This window comes from Tiliqua scincoides, chromosome 12, assembly GCF_035046505.1.
Source record: "Tiliqua scincoides isolate rTilSci1 chromosome 12, rTilSci1.hap2, whole genome shotgun sequence".
In the NCBI taxonomy this organism is placed as follows: domain Eukaryota; kingdom Metazoa; phylum Chordata; class Lepidosauria; order Squamata; family Scincidae; genus Tiliqua; species Tiliqua scincoides.
Genome location: NC_089832.1, coordinates 5,631,083 through 5,657,486, shown reverse-complemented (window position 1 = coordinate 5,657,486; position 26,404 = coordinate 5,631,083). Strand labels below are relative to the sequence as shown.

At 45.0% G+C, this 26,404-nt stretch overlaps 1 protein-coding gene and 1 pseudogene across 2 annotated transcripts in view; both read right to left on the bottom strand.

Moving 5' to 3' along the window:
* Nucleotides 1–26,404, bottom strand: part of PASD1 (PAS domain containing repressor 1) — a 96,722-nt gene that overhangs the window by 16,292 nt on the left and 54,026 nt on the right. For both annotated transcript variants that reach the window (XM_066640133.1, XM_066640134.1), the window contains 7 exons: nucleotides 22,824–22,942; nucleotides 20,673–20,755; nucleotides 12,003–12,109; nucleotides 8,218–8,365; nucleotides 7,427–7,508; nucleotides 2,269–2,392; nucleotides 1,139–1,248 (listed from right to left, as the gene is read on the bottom strand). In XM_066640133.1, coding sequence (XP_066496230.1) covers nucleotides 1,139–1,248; nucleotides 2,269–2,392; nucleotides 7,427–7,508; nucleotides 8,218–8,365; nucleotides 12,003–12,109; nucleotides 20,673–20,755; nucleotides 22,824–22,942 — 773 coding nt within the window. The remainder of the gene's footprint in view (nucleotides 1–1,138; nucleotides 1,249–2,268; nucleotides 2,393–7,426; nucleotides 7,509–8,217; nucleotides 8,366–12,002; nucleotides 12,110–20,672; nucleotides 20,756–22,823; nucleotides 22,943–26,404) is intronic.
* On the bottom strand, nucleotides 25,408–25,527 carry LOC136663376 (5S ribosomal RNA; annotated as a pseudogene).

Sequence of the window (26,404 nt, the reverse complement as noted above, 5' to 3'; positions counted from 1 at the left end):
GCAGGAAGGCAAGAAAAGACCCGTCTGAAAACACTGTGCTAGTCCAGACAATACTAAGTTAGGTGGGCCAATGGGTTCAGTGGTGATCCATTTCATAGGTTTAGTATGAATAGAATACTCTATACCAGCCATTTTCAACCACTGTGTCGTGGCACACTGGTGTGCCACAAATGGTCCCCAGGTGTGCCGCAGGAGTTTGGTGGAGGGTCATTTATTAATAGGACCATTGGGGATATGAGCCCACCACCAACGGAAAGGTGTGCCTTGTCAATTGTCCAAAAACTAATGGTGTGCCTTGACAAGTTTAGTACCTTGTCGGTGTGCCATGAGACGAAAAAGGTTGAAAATCACTGCTCTATACAAAGGAGCATGTCCTTTGTAGCAAACTGAAGCAGTAGACGTGTGTCTGGACTGAACTTCTTTAAACTGCAGGTTGGGGCTAACATGACTTGATAGTCTTCAATATTTAAACTAACAAAACTCTGCATGTAAAAAACTAGCATATTAGGGAAATGTCTGTAGCCCCGTCTTCTCTCCGACATGCTAGTTTTCTCTGGAGGGAACAACTTTGGATGGGACGGGGCATTCGGTCACGAGGCCTAACCTGCAGAGACAATTTTCTTCTTATATAATTGTTGCTGTAATTAAGAATATTTATATACCGCTTTTCAACAAAAGTAGCTCACAAAGTGGTTTTACATAGTAAAATGAATAGATTCGGCTACTTCCACATGAGTCTGTCTGTCTGTATGAGGCTCTTGCATGTCAGCTGACCACCTGGCTGAGGTAGTTCTATTCAACTTTCCAGCACTAGTGTAGCCCTAATGCAGGCCCAAGGTAAGGGAACAAATGTTCCCATACCTTGAGGAGGCCTCTGTGACCGCCCCACCACCACAGGATGCAGTGCATGCCCCATTGGCACAGCTACACCGGCACTGGAAAATTGGATAGGATTGGGCCCTGAGTCACAGGATGCTCCTACAGAACAACTGGCCATTGTATCTAACAGAGTCACCAGATAACCCAGCAAACTTCAAGAGTGCGGAAGCATCTGTGGTTTTTCTTCAAATGGAGAAGGGACATGAATTCTGTTCCTGCTTCCTTTGGAAACAGACCTGGAAAGGACCAAGTTACTCACCTGTGTGCTGCTGCTGGAAGCCAGCCTTAGAGGTGCCTTGTCTGACTGTCCCATTGGCAGCGATTGCCTGGTAGGAGTGCTGGCATCTGTGTGTCGTATGGATGAAGTGGCTGCAACAGAGAGGTGCCATTCAGGGCAGTGTTAGCCACAAGAGAACCAGCATCTAGAAACCATCATCTACCCTATCCAGAGCATCTTTGTATCTTGAGGAATGGAAACACTCCTTTCAGAGGAGGTGAAAAAACATCTTCTGCAAATCTTTCAACCTGCTTTGAGCAGGACACAAGAAACAAAGGAGTCACTTGGGGGGAAAAGATCATCAGCCACAGCAACAGAGAGGGATGCTCTGTGCCATGAAGAAAACATTCTTGAGCAGCTGAAGAATGGCCAGAGAAGGGTTGGGACCAGCCTAAGGCCCTTGGTTCACCCCCTGCAGATTCTATTGCCTACCTCTGTCCTCGTAGAGTTCAGAAGTATAAGATGGCAGAAGTGGGTCGTGGAATCTAATAAGGGTGGATCAAAGGGCCTTGGCTAACTCTGATGATACTGTGACTGTTCTCTAGCTCAGCATTTCTCAACCAGTTGTACTCATGTCACCGGCAGTACTTGAGGTGGCGTCCAGTGGTACTCGTGGGGAGCATTTGGTACTCGTTGGATTCCCAGACCTGTCGCATGGCAGTGAGACCAGCAATGCAGCACAGCAGGCAGCAGAGGAGGCTCACCTCTGTAGGCAGAGCTCCAGCTTTTCGCATGTTCAAAAAAGCCCTCTGATTTGCCTTGAGCCTCTTGCCAGTGTTTGTCATGTTGCATCTGGCCTCTCAGTCTGGAAGCAACTGGTGATGACATCATCACTGGTTACTTCCAGTGGCACTTCCAATAAGTGGACCATGCAAAGTGGTGCAGCAGGGGACAAATGTTGAGAAATGCTGCTTAGCTGTATTGGCATGTGTCGATGTCACTGCAGTTACCTACTCAACACAATACAGTCCCCAACATATGGACTGGCATAGTGCAGCCCGTCCAGCCTTGTGTGCTCCTGCAGACACAACAGAGCACTTGCCTTGATTCCAGCTTGTGGGCAAACTTTTGGAATGGGACCAGGATGAAAGCTGGGGGCTTGGAGTACTTACAAGCAGAGTCGGAGAGCGCAGTGTGTGACGATCGGCGGGAACTGGGAGATGATACAGACACCCTTTCCCGACTGGCCTCTTGGTTGGTCACACATTGCCGGATATCGATGTAGCTATTCTGACTCTGGAAAACAGCGTGTGACATTGCTAAGGGCAAGAAACCAACACAAACTTCAAAACAAAACACAAGAACACTGCTGGTGACCCACTGCAACCTTTCAGCTGCAAAAGGGCAGGTGACTCTGCACCCAAAAACCAAGGAGCCAATCCATTAGGGAAAAAGAAAACCAAAGGCTATTGTCTGCTCTTGTTTTTTTTTTATAAAGACCAACAACCAAAACAATAAAAAGTTGTAAGGAGCAAGTTCGTGGGTATGGCATCACTTTTAATCATGTTGGATGTTAAAGTAAAGAAAAAAGGGAAAGTAGAGGGGGGGAAAAGGCTCGAAACTCAGTGCTTTTTAAAAGATACAATCCTGTGGCTTTCTGCCCTTTTGCTCCAATACCTCCATTACCCATCACTGCTGTTCTATGTGTATAAATAGAAACCTGCCTTTTATAATTAGTTCTCTTCTGGCCAATTTCTCCCTACATGGCACAGTTCGTCGGCTTTCAAAAGTAAATGCAGAACAAATGACCAAATGAACGAATGATCAGATGGAGCAGACTTATGTGAAAGAAGGACAGCTTATAAAGAGGGAAAGGAGGCGGCTGTACTGGGGATATCATTTGCCAGGTTCATTAGCCTCTTAACTAGCGACTGTATCAGATGCAGCAGTAAAATGGGGTTAGAATGCAGGAGTAAATGTAATTTAGCCACCGTTCATTAAGACAGGTTTAGATTCAAGAATCAACAACTAGCACCCACAGAACCAAATAATATAGCCATATTTCATACAGTAAGTGCTGTCTTGCTTGCAGTATCTTGTAGGGAATGCAGTACCTCCCAAGGGCAAAATACTGTTATGTGTGATATTTCTACAAGGGAAAAAATTACGGTTCTGCAGGGTGAATTCTTTGACTCAGCTGCGTGCACTGATGTGCTACTAGTATCCATGGAGATACATCCTTATGGGTCTGTCTGATCATATGTATAAGGGATACTTTTGGGGCCAGTTCACACTTGGAATCGCAGCAATTTCATGCCTGGAGTTTGTGAACTAACTGTCCTCAAAAAACCTTTGTCTGGGGTAATAGGAGAATTCTACCTATGGCGTTTGAGACTGGCCAAGAGCAAGCCAAGTTGCAAGGGCGGGTTCAAGAGAAAACCTGCTAGAATGATGGTTCCCTTCAGGCAGCCCAGTTGCATGTGGAAAGGGAAAACGCATACTTAGAATCTACATCAATGATTTTCAACCTTTTTCATCTCACAGCACACTGACAAGGTGCTAAAATTGTCAAGGCACACCACCTGTTTTTTGACAACAGACAAGGAACACTTCTTGTTTTTTGACAACAGACAAGGAATCCTTCAGTCTCGGAAGACTATGGTGTCATGCTCTGAATGGTGGTCCTGGAACAGAATGTCCTCTCCAATGCGCGAAGCCTGGGTAAAGTAGGTATGGAGGATAGGCTGTTACCCATGCAGCAAATCCCCCCTCTCCACGTCGCTGAAATGGTCCAATGGAAAGGCAGAGGCCAATATGGTTGGTTCCAGCGGCGTCGCAGGAGTTGCCAGAACGTGACTGTGTTCAGCCATGAACTGCCTCAGGGACTCCGGCTCCGGATTTTGCCTCCAGGTTGACTCCTGAAGCCTTTTCCATAACTGGATGCAGCCACAAGGCAGTGGAGGTTTGGGATCAGAGTTTTCCTTCTTTCAGATGAGCTGCCTTCCCAGGCTAATGAGTTCCATCTACCCGGTGGCTGTTTAGTCGCCTCTTATGACAAGTACAGCCAAACTGAGGGCCTATTCTTATCTCCCAGCCCCCAGGGAAAGGCACACTATGCTGCCAGTAGAGGGGGATCACATCCCACCATGACCCTACCAATAAATGACCCTCCCCCAAATTCTCACAGCTCAACTGTGGACCATTACAAGCACACCAATGTGCCACGGCACACCAGTGGAAAATCTTTGAGCTACACTGTTGGTTACAAATAAACAGAATTATACAATTTTAGAACTAATTTTGCAAATCCTAACAGCCACATTTCCCAAAAATCCTTTTAGATGCCTGTAAAGATTAAAAACCCCAGTTGAAGCATGGTATAGAAGCTCAAAATTACTTTAGCATCTCATTACTCAACACTGGCAAAGGTTTGTTTGTTTTTTTATGTTAACTGAGTTGACCCTATTAATTGGGCAAGCATGATGATGCCATATTGATCATTTTAAAAAGGCAATGGAAAGTGTTGTTAGGGTCACAGTCCTGCCCTCTCTTTGCATAGCATTGTACCCAGCCTTGATCTAGAAACACAGCTGTGATCTAGAGAAAACAGATCAATAAATCATTCCTTCACTTCCAACCTTTGTCTGGCTAGGACCGGTGAGTCAGCATAAAAGCTTCACTGATGTAGCGGTTTGAATTGCTGCCAATTGCAATTCTGGCCTCCAGTTATTTTGCTGCACATATGGGGTAGTGCGGAGGTGCATATTCTATGCTATCCACAGCTCATTGCTTTGCATGCAGAAGATCCATGGTGTCTGATGTTAAAGGATATCAGGAAGAAAGACTTGGAAAAATACTCCCCCATCCCCTTCAAGACCCTGGGGGGCTGCTGAAAAGTTCACATACTGCAAACAGTCTACCAAGGGGCTCAAAGTATAAACTCCCCCGCTTGAATGTTTGCAAGCAGAATAAAGATGAAGATGTAAAAGTTCTCATCATTCAAATCTTTGCAAGTGGTTGGTGCTGGCAAAGATTTGACTTTATGCAGGCATATTTGAACCTTTGCAAGCTATCAGATTGACGTTTCACAAAGGACTGAGCTTCTGTGGATATTTGCTTGAGAATGGCACAAAAGCTCGACTTGAGTTAAGGTCCAACATGGGGCTGCTCGGACAATCACATTAAGCATTGTTGTATTTTATCCCATGAGTAGAAAAAAAAGGAGAATAAAGGGGAACAAGGACTTGAGTAGGTTATGGCGATGGCTTCATTTGCCACATGATAACACAGGAGGTACTTCTACACACAGGAGGGCAGGAGGTCTGGTCTAGAGGGTAGAGCCTCCATTTGCCTGAAGATAACATCCACAGGTCACCAGTTCGAGGCCACCGGCACCGTGCAACCTTGTTTGAGGCCACCGGCACCGTGCGACCTTGAAGCAGCTGACAAGCTGAGCCGAGTTATTCCATCTGCTCTGAGCGTGGGAGGATGGAGGCCAGAATGTGAAACCAGATCAGAAAGAAACATCTGAATGTTGTGGTTCTTGAAAGATAGAACCTTCTTTCCATTGTAAAAATCCCTACGGGGATTTAAATAACCTGCCTATGTAAACCGCCTTGAATAAAGTCTTGAATAAAGACCAAGAAAGGTGGTATATAAATACCTGTATTATTATTATTATTATTCACACAGTGCATAATTAACCTGTGGAATTCATTAGATGGCTTTAAAAGGAAATTAGACAAATTCGTGCAGGAGAACAGGTCTATCAATGGCCACTAGACATGATGGCTATATGCTACCTCCAGGTTCAGCAACAGTCTGCCCTGAATATCAGCCGCAGGTGAGTAATGGTGGGACAGAATGTTCTTAAGTTCACAAGACATCCCATGATCAGAAAGTGCATTGCGTGTGGGACTCTAGGAACATCTTATAATATGCAGATATTTTGTGGAGATTGTGGTTTTGCTGGGAGGTACAGACCAGCCCACACAGGAATATGAGCATCACCCGATTTCTTAATGCCAACATTTATGAACTGTTTACATTGGGGGGGGGCCAACATTTATGAACTGTTTACATTGGGGGGGGGGAAAGCATTATGTTTAAGATAACGGATTGTGCGCAAAGAAAGTCGATTAAGTACCACTGAAATCAATGGGAGAAGTTAGCCATGACTAACTTCAGTCCCATTACATAAGAAGAGCCCTGCTGGATCAGGTCAAATGTCCACCCAGTCCAGCATCCTGTTTCTCACTGTAACCCTCCAGATGTCTCTGGGGAGCCCACAAGCAGGAAAGAAAGGCATGCTTCTCTTCCTCCAACACTCCCCTGCAACAGTATTCAAAATGACATTCCCATTGATTTCAGTGGGACTCAGTCTTGACTCACTTATTTTGGATGCAACCCACTGTCAGGTTACACCAAGACACTGTCTGTAGGGTTTTGTCTATGGTGGCTCACTCACAAGGTAAGTCACTACCTGAAGGTACAGTCATGCCCTGGTGAAACTCTGAGAAAGGAGTCACATGAGCGTGCTTGCAGAGAAGATGCAAATGTGATGCCAGAATATTACGCTTGCCCCACTTTTTAAAATTTTTTTTAAAGGAAGAAGCTATGCAGACTGGTATTAGTTCTCAAAAAATGTAGCAATACACCATGAAAGATGCATATAGGTGCACCAAATCACAGGACTGACAATATAATTTTCAGGCATTAGAAAATGTGTGCATGGCCCAGTAGCTGCCATAGCATAGCCAGGATCTGGTGTTAGGAGAAAGCCATCTGGGCGTGGCGCTACCCGTCCCACGCCACAGCCTCCTATCTTTCTAGCTGTCAGAAACTTGCACTGGGTAGCCATTTCTGCCCGGAAATTGGGGTGCAGAGCCTGCTGGAGCAATAGGCAGCGGAAACACGGCATGGGTTTCTGACAAGGTTGGTTGGAAAGATAGAAGGCTGTGGTGAGACGGAAAGCACCGCACCACAGCCTAACACAGCAGTCTGTGGTTTGGGGACCGCTGGCATAGCCCTATCTTGTGGGAAAGAAAAAAGTATGTGTACCCCCAACAATGAAAATAGGTGAAGCCTAAAGATAGATGCAACAACCGATTCTGTGTTATAGAAATGAAACTTACAAAGGCCAACAGAATAACAAAAACTCCTACTGCATTTCTGAACAGCCTGAAAATTAAAATCCCTGGAGGTTTAAAATAGTACAAAGAAAAACCCACTGGTTGGCCATCCTGGGCATTGTTCCTCCAAACATCAGTTTGTCATAACTACAATACTTTACATTCTGCACAACCCCCAGATGCTTTCAGCATACAATACCTTCAAGGACGAAGAAGCTAGTTCAATGGACGACTCCTCAAGGCCAAGATCTCTCCTTCTTTCAGCTCGAACCTCAGCGTAACTAATGTTTTTTTTAAAACAGCGTTAGACAGCGTTAAAACAGCGAACAGACAGCGTGAATAGCAGAGCAGGGAAGAAGGTGGCACAATAAATGCATGGGTTGCTTTTCATTCGCAGTGCAGAATCCGTTCACTCTGCCAAAGCTGCACTGTGTCAAAAAAGCATTTTACCAGCCAATCAAGCTACAGCAGTGTGTTCCCAAATTGTGGGTCCGGACAGATTTTTGGTGGGTCGTGAAAAATTTTTGAAACATTAAAAAAAACTTTGCAAGCACCTTTGCTTGCTCCTTTGAAGCTGGGATGTTAGGACCATGCATTGAACCAAGCTCACCTAGCTCAGTACTGACAACACTATAACTGGCAGTGGCTCTCTAAGAATGCGCTGGAGAATTTTAAAGGGGGGAAAATCATTAAAATGTCACTAATTGCTTTGCTGCCTGGTTTCATTTTCTCAACTATCTCTGAAGTTGCTAGGAAGACAAAATAGAGTGTTGTCATATTAGCAGTCAACACAGCTTCTAGGCTTTTGGTTCGGCTGCCAAAACAAATGACTAATGAAAACACAGTGACATTTCTCTCCCCCCCCCCATTCTCAACCATAATTATTTGATATAATTGAGCACCCAAGTGAGCCAATACACATAGCCAAATATTTGAGCAGACAGCGTCACGGTTGATAGCACAGATAAATAACGGGAGACTTTTTCTTACCTAACTACTGTGTGGGTACACACAATGAACTCAGGCTTGGAGTTCCACTGATGATAAGTGATATAATAATGTGTTTGTAACCAGATCCATTGCTGGCCTTTCGTCAAGAACCGATAGTAGCAAGACTTTCCTTTCCCAAACTGCATTACTGTATGAAAAAATAAAAATAAATCATCATGTCATTAACCACAAACACACACAGAAGTTGTGTAATTTTAAGAGCTGGTATAGCTTTGTGGCACACAGATTGAAATGATTATCAGGCTTCCCCAATTCAAATCTTGCCTCAGTCACAAACTCACTAGGTGATCTTAGACAAGTCACTCCCTCTCAGCCTCAGTCTTCCCATCTGTAACATGGGGATAATAATACTGCATGGGATTGTGGAATGGATTATGTCAAAATACGAAATGTGAAGTACTCTGCACACTCAAACACTGCTATACAAATACTAAGTATTGTCAATCTTTATTCAGAAAAAACTTTGATACTCTGGTCTGGTACGTGCACAAAATGTATGCGTCATCCCCACAAATGCCAAAATAACACCCGTGATTCAGGCCAAGATCCAGAGCTAGTTAAGGCATGCCTAAATGACTTGAATGTTCCAAGGTGTGAAGTTTTTAAGCAGAAAATACAAAACAACAAAAGGAAAAACACATATTACTATGACATATAACTACACGGTGCCTTTAAATCTTTTTTCAAGTTGGGTTTTGTCGCCTGCTGTACATCGTAATTGTCTTTTTTCTTTTCAAATATCACAAAATCTACCTGTACTACCTGCCATGTCATACCAGGGTTTACATAAGAACATAAAAACAACCCCACTGGATCAGGCCATAGGCCCATCTAGTCCAGCTTCCTGTATCTCACAGCGGCCCACCAAATGCTTCAGGGAACACACCAGATAACAAGAGACCTGCAAGGCCTCCTGGGAATTGTAGTTTAAGAACATAAGAACAGCCCCACTGGATCAGGCCAGAGGCCCATCTAGTCCAGCTTCCTGGATCTCACAGCGGCCCACCAAATGCCCCAGGGAGCACACCAGATAACAAGAGACCTGCAAGGCCTCCTGGGAATTGTAGTTTAAGAACATAAGAACAGCCCCACTGGATCAGGCCAGAGGCCCATCTAGTCCAGCTTCCTGGATCTCACAGCGGCCCACCAAATGCCCCAGGGAGCACACCAGATAACAAGAGACCTCATCCTGGTGCCCTCCCTTGCATCTGGCATTCTGACATAACCCATTTCTAAAATCAGGAGGTTGCGCATACACATCGTGGCTTGTACCCCATAATGGATTTTTCCTCCAGAAACTTGTCCAATCCCCTTGATTGGTTTGCTTTTGCCCCTTGAGTTTCCAACGCAGTGTATTGTGCAGAGTGAGGAAACTGGAGGGTGCCAGGCTGCAGTAGCTTAACTGGGCGGGGGGTGGTGGTGGTGACATTAAGTACTACATATACCGCAACACACTGTGTAAGCAGGCCCCTCCCATTTGCTGTCAGAGCCATTCCAGGAAGTGATGGTAAAGTACAGGCACTTACGTAGTGTGTCGTGGTGCCTGCGGTATTTACCATTTTGCCCCCCTCTGCCAAGCTGCAGAGGTTCACTCTGTCGCTCTAAGACTAACAGTTTTAGAAGCCTGCTTGCACCTATTTTCAAGCACAACTGGCTCAACAGCAGGAGCACAACCACCAATGGAAATCTGATCTGAAACAAACACTGATGGAGGATAGCTGATAATTTGAAATATTTGCAGCTTTTGCACTTTAACCTTTCAACTGCTCTTGCTCTGTACCTGCCTGAAAACCCCAACACAGAATTAGGGTTGCAACTGGTGATTTTGTGCACAACAGGTGCGCACACCTTTGTGAGTCACCTAGCCAAAATTAGTATGCAACTCCCAGGGACTCAGTAAGCTTCCTGATTTTGCTGCCTGCCAGGGAAAGGGGCAAGCCAGGAGATCGGCAAGTCCTTGGCAGCTCACTGTGCACAGAGGTGTGCAGTGGGTGGTGAGCTGGCAGGTCACAAACTGTCCAGCTCTGCTAGGAAAGCACTGATTGAAGGGCACATGCAGTTTCTTTCTTTGCCCACCTTTACCCAGGGAGAAGGTGTACAGATGGCAGAACCAGGCATGGAATGGGCAAGAGGAGCCAGAATTCTGCCCCCCCCCCCCCACTTAATCAAGGGATATAAAGTTACACTGCAAATCTCTCTGAGTTGCAAGCTGACAACCCTACGCAGCAGAGCTCGACAGACTGAGTACAGGAATTAGGACATGCAGGAATTACATGCAGGAATTAAATAACACTGACACAGCAGTACCACCAAAACAGGCTGAAAGTTGAGCTGTTAAAATGAAACAATTTAGGAAAGCTCCCCAAATCACACCATCAAATACAAACTTTCTGTGCCATCCTATCATGCCTAACGGGGAGTTAAACTCACTCACTGAACTCAATGGGATTTACATGAGATTACACTTATGTTTTGTTACATTTGCTCCAAAATTAGGATTGTCATGGTTTTTTTTAATGCTCCTGAACCATTAAGGGCGCAATCCTAAATCCTTATGTCAGTGCTTTCCAGTGCTTTTCATTGATGTAAGGGCAATGCAGCTCCGAGGAAAGGGAACAAACATTCCCTTACTTTGAGGAGGCCTCCATGAGTGACACCCAACTGCAGGATGCAGCACATGTCCCATTGGTACTGCTATGCCAGTGCTGGAAAGCACTGACATAAGGGATTAGGATTGTGCCCTAACATAACTTGACCAGCAGATACAAAGCAGTCATTTTACTAGCATGGAAATAGATGGTGGGGAAGCAAGTTCCACATGCTGACATTATGTGCATTGGGAAATGCATTAAAAACACAAGAACCAGACCTATAAAAACAAGTTGGCAACCCAACTGAAGTATTCGTGGGTGGCCTGGTCGCTCTTTAGGTGGAGAGACAGAGAGGGTATAGGTCCCAGGGAAGCTAAAAGAGAAACAAACAACAAAACTTGGCAGGAGGGCTAAGTATGCCTCTTAATCTGGTTAAAGAGAACATTCGGCACAGTCTGTAATAGGTCATGCAATCCGGACACTGGCAAGCTAAGACCAAGCTCTGTGTCAGAGATCAGTTTGGTTCTTGTTACTTCAGTCCAGCTGCAAAAGGCATCAACAGGGTTTGATTGCTTGTTCGTATTACTTAAGCCCCCCCCCCACACACACACACAACAAAGGGATATGCTCCTTAGTCTAGTCTATCACTAGGTATTATTATTATTATTAACAGTATTTATATACCGCTTTTCAGCTAAAAGTTCACAAAGTGGTTTACAGAGAAAAATCAAATAACTAAATGGCTCCCTGTCCCAAAAGGGCTCACAATCTAAAAAATGTAGTAATGTAGCACTATGACTATGGGATGTTCATAACAATGTTTTAGTCTCTACCTTCGCCTTCTTGTCCATAGAGGGATGGAACATAATCAGCTGAGTTAGGACAATCTGTGATCATTGGGGTGACACACTCCCAAATGTCTTATTATCCAATCAGATAATAAACTCTTGCTGCAGCGTGGTGATCACTTGTGACATCACCAGATCCTCCACCAACCAGCTCTATTTGCAAGTTTCGACAGCGGTGACAGCTAATTTACTTTCCTTTCAGCCAGCATGGATTTCTTCCCCCCCCCCCCCGCCCAATTATTTTTTCAGGAAGGAACGAGCAACACAGCCAAAATACACATATTTTTGACAATTCCATGCAAGCAGCAGGCAAGGTCTCACTTACGCTGTTCATGGCACCTTGCAAGGAGCTCCAGGTCATCCGCGTGGTAATAGTCGTAACCTGATGTCCCAAGTACCTCGAAAGGTAAGTAACCTATAATCGGTGGGGCTCTGGAAGCAGAAGCAGGGGGACAGCAATGAGGATAGAGCCAGATAGCATGAAACAGAAACGTGAAAAAATGTGCTGCAATATTTGGAACAGCTGCAAAACTCTGACAGCTCTTTAGTGTGTGGAAACAAAACCACTTCTTTTTTTTCACAACATGCACTGTTATGAAATTATTTTATTCGGTTTTGCAAAAAGTGCTTGGAAAACTAACTTACCTGACTAAAGTTTTGAACTACAAGATTCTTGCTTAAGGATTAAACTGCACACACTAGGTTAGTGGTTCTCAAACATTTTAGCATCAGGACCCACTTTTTAGACTGACAATCTCTCAGGACCCACACAGGAAATGGTCATTAACCTGGAAGTGATGTCATGGCTGGAAGTGATGTCATCAATTTAGACTTCAAACCTAAGCCACAATCAGCCAAAGGTCCCATTACACAGTACACTTGTGCTGTAATTTTGCATAGCTCAGAATTCAAACATTCCAGCTTGGGAGCCAAAGCAGAAACCAGACTTCTCCAACCTCACAGCCCTCCCCATGTTCCAGCATCCCATCTTCCCACAGGCCTTCTTACCCAGCAGCTCTGTACCCTGTATTTTCAGCTCTGTATTCTCAATGCGGGCTGAGCTAGGCGCTATGCGACCCATGAGAAATTGGCTTGCGACCCACAGTTTGAGAAACGTTGCACTAAGTTAAGCCTGTCATTATTAAAGCTATATTACTATTAGAGTTCCCGCTGGGGGCTGGGAGATAAGAATAGGCCCTCAGTTTGGCTGTACTTGTCGTAAGAGGCGACTAAACAGCCACTGGGTAGATGGGACTCGTTAGCCTGGGAAGGCAGCTCATCTGAGAGAAGGAAAACTGTGATCCCAAACCTCCACTGCCTTGTGGCTACATCCAGTTATGGAAAAGGCTTCAGGAGTCAACCTGGAGGCGAAATCCAGAGCCAGAGTCCCTGAGGCAGCTCATGGCTGAACACAGTCATGTTCTGGCAACTCCTGCGACGCCGCTGGAACCAACTGTAATGGCTTCTGCCTTTCCATTGGACCATTCCAGCGACGTGGAGAGGGGGGATTTGCTGCATGGGTAACAGTCCATATCTACCTTAACGAGGCTTTGCGCACTGGAGAGAACACTCCATTCCAGAACACTATTCGGAGTCAGACTAGTACCATAGTCTTCTGAGACTAAAGGATGCCAACTGGCTATTGCTTTTCATCAGTAGCTTAATACCCAAGTTGATTTGAGGGAAAAGATGAACTTAATGATCATTGCTATGTCTACATTAGCGGCGAGCTGTTTATACCAGTAAAGATGGCAGTGAGATTGCTGTGGCCTGAAGTAGTGGACTTAGGGGAAGGAGAAAGGTGGCTGGAGACCCCCCCTCTTTAAAACATCACCCCAAGCAGGACACTTCATGGAACTTTAAGCAGTATGTATAAGGAGCAGCAAGAAACCAGACTTCTTCACCTCTTGCAGGCATTAAGAATGCCGACACTGTCTATTCTAACCACCCATATTGGCTTCTGCCTTTCCATTGGACCATTTCAGCAACGTGGAGAGGGGGGATTTGCTGCATGGGAAACAGTCTATCCTCCATATCTACTTTAGCCAGGCTTCACGCACTGGAGAGGACACTGTTCCAGAACCACCATTCAGAGCGCGATACCATAGTCTTCCAAGACTGAAGGATGCCAACAACTGTTACAGCTATATTACTGTGCTTATAGTGGTCAGAATGCCAGGTGATGAAGAGCTGAATTCTAATCTCCCACTTAGCCATTTGCCAAATACCAGCCTAATCTATGTTAACCGAGTCATTGCAAGGAGCATGCCAGGCAGTGTTCTTTGTTGGCAAACCTGACCCCTGCACCCTGGCACCGGAGCCTTGCATGAAAGGCATGGTTGCTGTTGCCAAGCAATTATTCTCAAAGAGTGGCTGAACCACATCGGGGACAAACGTATACAATTCCAATTGCATAATTGTTTTAATTACATGTAAGACCTCGACAACAAACATTAGTAGTAAGCAGAAGAAGACATGCTTCCTTGTAAGACATAATTTGGCAGCAGGGTTCCCAGTGTATTCAAATGAACCCTGTTTCTCCAGTTCTTTTCTCTGGATTACAAAGGTTGATCTCAGACCATTTGTGAGCCGCTTCTGAGCGCTACCTCTTTATCCCTGGGCTCTGCCCCTCCCCATGAGATTTTTCCCCATTTTCAACAGTTTGGCATTCTTCTGACATCACCCCTTTCCACCTCCAGAAATCTCAGGTTTGGGGCTGCATCCAACCTCACAGCCCTATTGTAGACACTGCAACTACCGTTCCTGCTTTTTAGCACAATCCTAGGCATGATTTCTCAGAAATAATACCCACTGTGTTCCATATTATTATTATTATTATTATTAACAGCATTTATATACCACTTTTCAACAAAAGTTCACAAAGCGGTTTACAGAGATAACTAATGGCTCCCTGTCCCAAAAGGGCTCACAATCTAAAAAATGCAAAATACCAGCAGGCGGCCACTAGAAAAGACACTGCTGGGGTGAGGGGGCCAGTTACTCTCCCCATGCTAAATAAAAGAGGAGCACCCACTTGAAAAAGTGCCTCTTACCCAATTAGCATGGGAAGCTCCATCTAGTCCCACATCCTGTTTCTACCCTGTGTTCCATAGGGTTTACTCCCAAGTAAGCGTGCAAAGGATTGCAGCCAAGGGCATCTGGAATCCCAAAACACACTTACAAGGGAATACGCCCCACTGAACAGAACAAGGTTTATTTCAGAGCACATATGCTGAGTACTGCACTGCTCATCAGGCAAATAACTTTGCTTTCAGACAGCAGCAAATTCAGGGGGAAAAATGCCTTTATTTTCATGTAGAGAAGACTGTCTGACAACCTGCATGAACAGAGGAAATAGAAAATGTTCTTAAAATCACAGCACTCTTAAGAACAAGCTGGAGGCATTATTGCATAATGAAAGAACGCTTGTTTTTCTGCCAACTTTCTGCCAGTGTCTCTTGACATGCTTTTTGCAGGAGCAAAAAGGGGCTATGAAGTGGCCTACAAGCAGGTTACAGATATCAGCCAGAATCTTAAACAACAACAGCAACAACAGATCAGATTTGGCTCAGCAGAAAAAGGCAAAGTAATAGCAGCATACAGAAATGAGCTGAGTATTGGGACAAGGGGAATGTTCCAAAAATAAGTACAGTATGTTGTTTTCAATGAGAAAAGAGAAACCCCAACAATATGGCAGTAGGGGGGTGTTTCTGTGGTATCATGAAGATCTCACACAGCTACATTTGTCAAAGATTCAGGATCGCCTGCAGTTTCCTGTTGAGCATATACTAGATCAGGGGTGCCCAAACCCTGGCCCGGGGGCCACTTGCGGCCCTCAAGGCCTCTCTATGTGGCCCTCAGGGAACCCCTAGCCTCCAATGAGCCTCTGGCCCTCCAGAGATTTGTTGGAGCCCACACTGGCCCGACGCAACTGCTCTCAGCATGAGAGCAACTGTTTGGCCTCTCGAGTGAGCTGTGGGATGAGGGCTCCTTCCATTGCTTGTTGTTTCACGTCTGTGATACAGTAGCAGCAGGAAAGGAAAGGCCAGCCTTGCTTTGTGCAAGGCCTTTTATAGGCCTTGAACTACTGCAAGACCTTCATTCATTCATATAAGTTCATCTTTAATATATTCATTTATGTAAATTTATTCAAATTTGAAATGTAAATTAATTCGGCCCCCGACACGGTGCCAGAGAGATAATGTGGCCCTCCTGCCAAAAACTTTGGACACCCCTGTACTAGATGGAACAATTGGGGTTTGTGGCTGTGTGAAACAGCCCTCAAGTATTGAGGATAGCTCATCAAGGGATATTAGCCATATAATGGCTAATAATGGTGCCTCCAGGTTCAGAGGCAACACAACACTGAATTGTAGCATTGCTGCAGGGGCAACTCTTGCCTTCATTGCCCTACATACGGACTTCCTAAATGCACCTGATTGGTAGAAACAGGATGTGGGACTAGATGATGCTTCAGCCTGAACCAGCAGGGCTTTTCTTATGGTCTGAAGCCAACAGGATCACCAGGGCAGATGTATCCAAAAACCTGAGATTTCTGAGCAAGCCCTGGTGATGTGACAAGGCTGCCATCCATGAAAAAGATGGGGGAGGGGGGAATCTGGCACAGGGCAAACCTAGTGGTAACAGCCTAATAAAGAGGAAGAGTTGGGTGGCAGCTCAAAAATATTCTCACCTTTGCCACCTGTCCATCTAAGGAAAAAGCTGGAGAAACAGAGTCATTCTGGAAAACCTGGCAATTTTATAAGTAAGCAATGCAATTCTCCAGGACTACACTATGGGTGCTTAAACAGGAGTATTTTTGGTCAGGTATCAGCATCCTAAATTAGAGCATCAGTTACTCACAAGTCACATGTTTGGGAGAATACCAGTTGCTGTGCCCAACATAAATGTACTTTAAAAAAAACAACCCATACTTCCCAAAAGTCAACCTGTCTTTTGCCAGCACAGTAAATAACAGGATCATCTTTGCTAACACATGTCTGAAGAATGTTGTAGAGAGATTTGCAGAAACACAGGCTCAGTTTCAGAATTGTCTGTACTGTTGACAGAGAACGCATTTCTTTTAACAACAACAACAACAAAAAAACCCCACTCCACAACCCAACGTTTCCAAGTTGTGACTTGATAATGAGTTGGTGAAAGATTTATACGGTCTGAAGAGAAACCAGAGTGTATGAGTTGGCACACTAGCTGTCCAAGCTGAAAAGCATCCCTCTGTCTCAGCAAATATTCATTGCTCAGGATTTGTGTAGCTTCCTGTGCTGCTTGGGAATGGATATTCCTGTAAGGGTTCCAGGTTTGAAAATGGGTGACTCAGCCCTGTTTGGAATGCCTCAATTTAACTGCAAGGAATAACTAGGACAAAAATGTCAAAATCTTCTTGTACTACCAAAACAAAGGCACAGAACAGAAACAGACCTACTTAGGCAGGTCAAGATCCTAGGAAAGAGAAAGACCCATTTTCAGTTCAGACAAGTAAGTTAATGATTATTTACAAGTCCCTGAAAGTGTTTCTTCCATATATGTTTTAGGCAGTCGCTGTTTCTAGTCTGCATCTCCTGAGGTGGCTCACAGTATTACTCTAGAAAGGACCTTAAATCCCTCTGCTAGCATATCTGATATCAACGTGTTCAGTGGCTTCAGAATTCTGCCTCATTTAGAGTACATTCCTATGCATGTTTACTGAGAAGTAAGCCCCACTGAGTTCAATGTGACTTACTCCCCTGCCAGTGTATATAGGATTGCAGCTTCAGTTAATTTAGATTAGTGGGTGCCAAATCCCGGCCTGTGGGCCAGATCTGGCGCCTGTCACGATCATGAACAAAGCTTCCCATTTCACCAGGGAGCTGGCCTGTTGCTTCTGTATTCTGTCACCCGAGAAAGCTTTGCACCTGGATTTCCGGACAGATGCAGCTGGCTGGTGCAAAGTTTGGGGGCAATCATAGGTTTGCAGAGGTTCCCCGGCAGAGTGGTAAGCTCTGTTCGCACCGGGGAAGGATTTTCCGGCACGCAGTGGTCTGCAGTTTGGAGACTGCTGATTTAGACCAGTGGTAACTCCAGACACATATGTGTACTCCATGTGTTACATGGCAAGTGCTTTTGCCATGGCTCTTGCAACAGACATGTGAAAAGGGATTTTTGAGTTTTTAAAAACAAGTATTTATGTTATTTTCCAAATCTGCCATTGTTTTGGTTCTTGGGAGTAGTGATAAGACAAGCTGCCTTAGCTGCCTTCTAGCCTGCCTCAGCAAGCATTCAATTTATTCAGACTTTCTCAGAGAATTTCCTGGGGGGAAAAAAACCTAAGTTTTATCCAAACTTTTTCAAAGAAAATTTTGAAAACAAACGTATGTGAGGTTGGAGGGAATAACTTCCACTGAGTTAAATCTGAACCTCCAACTCCATCCCAACCACAAGAAGCCCTAGGAAATTTAGTTTTCCCAAAGGGTGTCATATCTGTAGAGGTTATTGGGAAAATTACGTTTCCCAGGTCTACTTGCACCTGCAAGTGGGGGGGGGGGACATTTCTCCCTTCTGCCCTCCTGTTCACCACTGCAACAGCAACAACCAGGTGAGAGGGTGGAAATAAAATGGAGGGAGGACTTGGAGGTTGTGCACAGTTTAGAGAAAGAGGGTTTGGGTGACTGAGGACACAATCCTAACCAAATCTACCCAGTCCTATTTTGTTCAATGGGGCTTACTCTCAGGAAAGTGTGGCTAGGATTGCAGCCTGAATGAATGAAGGGGTAGGAGCTGAATTATTCTGCTTCAGAAACTCAGTGTGTGTGTACATCTGGTATTTTGACGTAATTTTACTGGATGCAATTGCTGATGCCATTTATTATTGATTATTCAAGGTATATCAGTTGTAATGTAAGTTGTAATACCAGTTGTAATGTAATGTAAGTTGTAATATACCTTGATGTGTTTTGTTTTTTTTAAACAGTTGCATCTGCCAGTTGTTTATTAAACACTGATTCTGGTGCGTGGGCTGATAGAGGATATTTTATGTTCCTGTAAAAGTTATACTATGCCCCCTTTGATTTTTTTTTTTTGTTGGATATACGGCATTATAATTGGCAGGCACAGAAACATTAGACAGGCCTGCAATTGTGGGGTATGACAGCCCAGTACCCACTTTTGAACATAAGTGGTTGTTACTATGGATTTAAAAAGGCATTACCATGTCCAGAGAGCATGAATAATCAACAAGTGCTATAGAGAATGCATCCAACTGCAAGAGGCTGGGAACGCGAGTGGTTTCACACCGGTGCCTCCAGATAGGATTTCCTGTGACATTTTCTTGTTTAAAATAGTAACACGATTTTCCACAATACATTTTTTTTCCAGGACACCATGTACAATTCCATGCCTTATCTCTGCAAGTCTGCCCCTTTCTATGTACTTATGTAAGACTGCCTGCAACAGATCTATTGCTTTGTTTTACATTAATTGCTTTTTTTGTTTTGTTTTGATGTTTTTCACTCTTGGCTGGAAGCAGAAGCCAATCGACCCAGGCTGCATGTGTGAAGAGATCTAGACTTTTAAAGAACTAACCCAGCTAATTTGTATTAGCTGACTCAAAGCTCAGCGTGTCAATGGTTTCCATGCAGCCTGGGACTCTTCTTGAATACCAGCTTATTTCTCTCTGTCACAATCCTCATTCTTCAAGTCACAATTGAGATGCACCATTTAATATCTGACATATGTTACGAAAAGCAAAAATGGCATCTTATGTCTCCTGCACATGATCAAAGAGATCAAAGCCTTTAAGATGCAGAGCAGACAGTGGAGTAGCTATAGGGGGTGCGGAGGCTGCAACTGCATCAGGCTGTAGATGCACTAGGGCTTGCGGGAGTTCATTGCATCACCTCCTCCCATACAAGACCAAACAGAATAAATTACAAGATCATACACACACCCTAAATGCAGTGGCATCACTAGGGTTGGTGTAACCCCCCCCCCAATTCACGTTATTTTAATATGTAACAGTTCAGTTTATCCCACAAATCAATAACCGACAAAAACCAGTGGCCAACTTGATGGCACTCACACAACTGAATAGGAGTTATAGTATTAGCTCTGCTACATGGAAATGAGAGCTGACTCATATTCATTGGTTCTCTGCTGTGTCATAACAACACCGCATTGGCTCTCGGAACAATCAGTTTCATTGGTAAGTTTTGAGTTAAGAAAACCCACTTCTTGTTACATAAGGCAGTTGTGATTTCCTTTTCTGGTTTTTTGGCTATAACTTTTGATAGAATGCAGATATTTCAGATCGGTTTGTTCCATTGCATTCTGCATTACTTTACATATCAAATGATATATAACATAGTGGTATTATTTGAAAATACCAATATTTTCACAATTTTGACCAGTAGTGGTGTCACACACACCACTCAGTGTTTCACCTAGTGCGATCCACACCCCTCGCACCTCCCCAGAAATGCAAATGCACTGATCTAGATGAAGATTTGCCAGGTCAGGCATGGGAATTTCAGTGCTCTAGCTTTCTTAGGGCCCAATCCTATCCAACTTTCCAGCACCAGTATAGCCGCAATACAGCCTTGAGGTAAGGGATCAAATGTTTCCATACCTTGAGGCAACCTCTGTGACTGTCCCACAACCACAGGATGCAGTGCAAGCCTCATTGGCAGGGCTGCACTGGCTCTGGAAAATTGGATAGGATTGGGCCCTTGTTGCTTGGCAACCTTCAGTCTTGAAAGACTATGGTATAAGCCCACAGCACCTGGTATTCCCGGGCGGTCTCCCATCCAAGTTCTTCCCAGGCCTGACCCTGCTTAGCTTCCAAGATCAGACAAGATCAAGCATGTGCAAGGTAACAGTTGCTGCTCCAACCCTGACAGGGATTTAAATCTAACTTGTCTCCAGCCAACTCCCTTGACTCTACATTTCCCCTGCTTCAAGCTTTTTCAAAAAATGTGTTCCTTTTAAGATATAGTCTTCTCACCTGTGGTCTAAGAACAAGAATTTCCACTCCAAGCTGTGCCTTGATGTAAATTCTTCACATGGTTCTTCCACATTGCACAGTTCCTGAATAAACAGATGGCAAAGGGTTTTTTTTTTTTTCCTTCTTTCTTTCAAATAAATGCAACTCTTAAAAAACAAATAGTCTTTCTGACAAGCACATGGGACCATATGGTGAATGTGAGGCTTGCTGGGGATGGAGGCCTGTGAAAATCTGATGTAACCGCTCCTAACCACATTTCTTTAAGGTATGTTTTACTACCCTGTGGCAACCTGGGCTCAATGCTGCTGCAAATTTGCAATGCAATTACTTCCAGTGAGTATTTTGAGGCTGGAAGGCTGCAAGATCACACACAGGTGGCACAAATATTCTACCTAAAAGAGCAATGCCTACATTTCGGATACAGTGCCTTTAATGCACAGGGCATTCTGATGCATGACCAAGAATGCAGTCAGTGGGGAGTGTGGTGGGGGAGGGGAGCAGATCTCCAGCACATCTCCTACAGCAGAAACAGTTATGTCATCTGCAGGAGAAGTCAGACGCTGTCTGTGAATCATTTTTCAAATGACCTGAGCTAACAGCATCAGGCTCAGCAGGAAGCAAACTGAGAAATTTGCCTAGGGGCATACGTTAGCATCTAGAGTGAGGTGGCCAGTCTTTCAACTTTAGGGCTCCTTGACCTTTAACAATTGCGTAGAAGAGAAAATCTCAGCAGGTGTAGCTTGACATCTCACAGATGACAAGCTGCTCCTGCTGAAATTTCCTCCTCTACACAATTGTAAAAGGTCCAAGAGCCTAAAGTTGAAAGGTTGGCCACCCCTTATCTAGACCATCATGAGAGACAGCATGCAGCTCATGTTACACTAAGGGCGCAATCCAAATTGTGCCCTGGGCTGATGCAAGTCAACCACTTTTGCACCACTCCAGGGGAAGAAAGGCCAGCATATAAATGCATGCTGCCTTCCCACGCCAACGCGGGTTCCAGGGATGGTGAGTTTGCATCGGCCGAATTTGACTGGCACAGGGGTCTGAGAGGATGTGGGGGGGGAGGCGGGAGGGAGGCATTTTGGGCGGGGGAAAGGAGGGCAGCGGGCATTCCTGGGGGTGGGCGGGTGGGGAGTGGCAGGCGGAGCCAGGATCCAGCAGTTATGCCAGATCCTGACCCAGTTCCTGGGCAGCCCAGCACCGTCTTGGGCTGCTCAGATTTGCACCACCTCCCGAGGTGGCACAGATCACAGTAGCCCCACTGGGACTGCAGTGGCCCTCCCTGGGGTAAGAGAAAAACGTTTCCCCTTGCCCCTGGCTGAGCCTCTGGCCGCCTGAAACTTGCACTGGATACAGCGCAGGCCCGCCAGCCTGCCCGTTCCAGTGAAAGTTAGGATTAGGCATATGCAAATTTGGGCATACATCTTAGAGAATAGAGAATCTTAGAGAACAGGCTCTGAGGACATGGCTAGAATAGAATAGAATAGAATAGAATAGAGAATCTTAGAGAATAGGCTCTGAGGACATGGCTATGGGAGGGTGTCATGACAAGCTCCAGCACTTCAACATTCTACCACTACACTGCTGCGTGTAACCTGATAAAACAGGTTATGATACAGTTAAAGGGAATTCCTGCCCTATTCTGCAGATCTGTACAAAAATTGTGTGGCTCTAGAGGGAGATATGGTAGAAACAAGTATGGTCTCCTAACGGAACTGGATAGACTTGGCTTGTCGCTTGGTGGGAACTGAAAGGGATGTGCTGTTTTCCTGATCTGAATCTGCCTCCCAGAGCAGTCATCTGCCCCATGGAACAAAACATACAAGGACCCATTCAGGAGAGGGGCTGAAGCTCAGCAAGAGAACATATTCTTGGCCTGTAAAAAGCTCCAGGTTTAATCCCAGGCATTTTCAACTAGATTTAGGAAAAACCCCTGAGCCGGAAACAAGGCAGTCCATGAAGACAAGACTGAACTAGGTAGACCAGCGGTCCGGCTTTGGAGAGGACAAGCTTTTTTTGTTGTTTTTTCCTGAACGTGAGGATCATTTGAAGCCCCACTAGCAACTCTTGTTCTCCTGGCCCTTTCTCACCCACTGCCAAGCCTGTCGAAAGTGAATGCCATACTTCACTGACCAGAGAGATGCGCACCTTTAAGAACTGTGGAGTAATGAGACGGACCGTTGCTACTAAGCAGATCTGCTCCTCATTGGCCGACCGGAACACTCGCGCGATGGCGGATTCAAAACCATTATAAGAAGATGTAGGCACTAGAAATAGACATTCAGAAAAAAATGAGGTGTTTTTTTTCCCCCTTTTTTAAACATAAGAGTGTTTCAAACTTTACCATCTGTTGTGGGTCATCACCCCTGAAAGTTTCTGGGAGTCAAAGTTGCAGACCCAGTGCAAATAAAACAACAAGCCCTAAGCATTTCAGTGTGATAACATTTCTTTTACGGGAGAGGTTACTTCAAAAGTGTTGGGGTAGCTTTGTTATAGTGGGAGAGGCTGTCAACTGAGTTGCAAACAGGTCATGAAAAGTCAGGAAAGGGGGGGTACGAAAGGAACATATGTTGGCATCCTTCAGTCTTGGAAGACCATGGTGTCACGCTCTGAATGGTGGCTCTGGAACAGAGTGTCCTCTCCAGTGCGCGAAGCCTGGGTAAAGCAGGTATGGAGGATAGGCTGTTACCCATGCAGCAAATCCCCCCTCTCCACGTCGCTGAAGTGGTCCAATGGAAAGGCAGAGGCCAATACGGTTGGTTCCAGCGGCGTCGCAGGAGTTGCCAGAACGTGACTGTGTTCAGCCATGAACTGCCTCAGGGACTCCGGCTCCGGATTTTGCCTCGAAGTTGACTCCTGAAGCCTTTTCCATAACTGGATGTAGCCACAAGGCAGTGGAGGTTTGGGATCAGAGTTTTCCTTCTCTCAGATGAGCTGCCTTCCCAGGCGGATGAGTCCCATTACCCGGTGGCTGTTCAGTCGCCTCTTACGACAAGTACAGCCAAACTGAGGGCCTATTCTTATCCACAGCCCCCAGGGGGGAAAGGAACATAAACTCTCCCCAAATACTATTAAAATTGCCAGGTGGAGAGCAGAACAGAAGGAAAGTGGGAGACAGAAGAGATCTGTGATGCAGTTTCTTCACAATGAGCACTTGGCTTGGCTTTATTCCATGCCACAGACTTCAATATATTTGGTGTTAGAACAATCACTACATAAAAAGTATGAACACCACCCCCCCCCCCACTCTAGAAATTCCAGGTCAACATAATAATAATTATCCACACCAGAAAATTCAGAGGCTCAAGGGCTTTGGAGGCAATGAGTCTAAGGGCGCAATCCTAACCAACTCCCCAGCACTGAGGTAAGGGCAAAGCAGCTCCAAGGTAAGGGAACAAACATTCCCTTACCTTCAAGAGGCCTCCATGACTGCCACCCTACTGCAGGATGCAGCACAAGCCCCAGTGGCACAGCTGTGCCAGTGCAGGAAAGTGGGTTAGGATTTTGGCCTGATGCAGTTCTGGGTAACTCCAAAGTTTGCGTATTTTTACATCAACAGTTTTTTTCCAACAAAATTTGACACATCCGTTGATTTGTATTCTTTTGCTCACCTAATTTTGTGACAAGTTTTTTTGTGTTTTTTTTAAGTTTTCTAAACTCCAGAAAGTTCAATGAGCAGATTCAGACATCCACATTCTCACATCAGGATTGCAGACATCAGGTCAGAGACATGCAGTGCGAACCTCTCTGTGTCCCTGTTTCATATTTCTCTCAGCATCCTTCAGTCGGAGGAATCTCCCCTTTCATGATAACTAGACCGGTGGTTCTCAAATTTTTTAAAACCGGGGCCCACTTTTTAGAATGACAATCAGTTAGGATCCACCGGAAGTGATGTCATGGCTGAAAGCTTCAAACCTCAGCCGCGATCAGCCAAAGCTCGTATTACACAGTGCACTGGTGCTGTTATTCTGCATAACTCAGAATCTATTCCAGCTTGGAAGTCAAAGCAGAACACAGACTTGGATTCTTCTCCTCCACAGCCCTCTCCTCCTCCAGTGTCCCATCTTCCGACCTACTTAGGGCAAAGTACCAGGCCTCTCTCCCACCTGGAGCCTGCTGTTCCCCATAGCTCTGCACCCTGTATTTTCAGCTCTGTATTTTCAACAGTGGTTGGCTCACAACTCACCTAGTGAGAAACATGAACTAGATTACCATGTGATAACTCTGTGTTTAAAGAACCATGGTCCTAGGAATCTATCCTTTCTGAATTCAATTTTAAGGAACAGACAGTCTCAGATGGGTTGTTCACCTCTCACCTTTGGTTCCATATTCGCAGTGTGGGGCAATTGCCTTAAGAATTCTCCCTCAACCATTATAAATATGAGGTCATCCATGTATTGCCAGAACCAAGACACTCACAGGCTCTACATGGAGCCTACAAAACCTACTTCAGCTCCCAGAAAAAAGTCATGTACCATGATCAAATGTATTACTTTTCAGTTTCAGAAACACAAGACACTGCCATACTAAGTTGGCCATTGGCACATAAAGCTCAATATTGACAACGATGATGGCAGCAGCTCTTCAGGGTTTCAGACAGGGCTTCTTCCCAGCCTTACTGGAAGATCCTGCCAGGGATTGAACCTAGGATCTTCTTCATGCAAAGCCACTGAGCCACTGCATGTAGGCACTGGTTGGTTGGCAACCTTCAGTCTCGAAAGACTATGGTATAAGCCTACAGCACCTGGTATTCCTAGGTGGTCTCCCATCCAAGTACTAACCAGGCCTGACCCTGCTTAGCTTCCGAGATCAGACGAGATCAAGCATGTGCAGGGTAACAGTTGCTGCATTGGGACACAGCCTTTCCCCTGCTAAAAAACAAACTACCATGTATGATAGCCAATGGGTTTGTTTTGGCACTGCGTTAATGATCCACAGATATATCGGGCCTTGGTATCTGTGGGGGATCCGCTCCAGGACCCAACTGCCCCCTGTAGATAATGAAATCTCAGGGAGGGGGGCACACTGGCAAACTGGAAGTGACTTTTAGAAACATCCAAGAGACCTTCTGACACACAGGGAGGTTGTGCGCAATCTAGTTGTGTCCAGGAGGTTCTCTGAGGTCCTCGAGTCACAGGTATCAAGATATACCTTCTTGAGCATCAAGCTATTCAAATCCACTTATCATGCTCTTATGGTCTATCATGGACTTATCAATCCACTTATTGATGCTCAAATATCAATGATAAGTCTATCATGATAAGTCTATCATGGACTTATCAATCCACTTATTGATGCTCTATCAATCAATCAATCAATCAATCACTTATTGATGCTCTATCAATCAATCAATCTACTTATTGAAGTCTATCATGGACTTATCAATCCACTTATTGATGCTCAAATATCTTGAGCATCAAGATAGTCAAATCCACTTATAAGGAGGGCCCACTGAATAATAATGGGAATGGATGCACACACAGTGTTTCTTGATGATTGCTATTACCACTGATGACCTTATATGGACTTTTCAGGCAATCACCCAAGAGTGGAACCATGGAAGCAAAGTCTAGTTCCCGTTGGCTGTTTCTGCTATGGCAGCCCCAAAGCCTCATTTTTATGAAATACTGTTTTAAATTAAATCTAGATCTTCAGTGGATCACAATCTGTGGGTTTTTTTTTTAAGATTTGCAAAGATGCAACAAGAAAGGAGATGCAAATGACTTCTA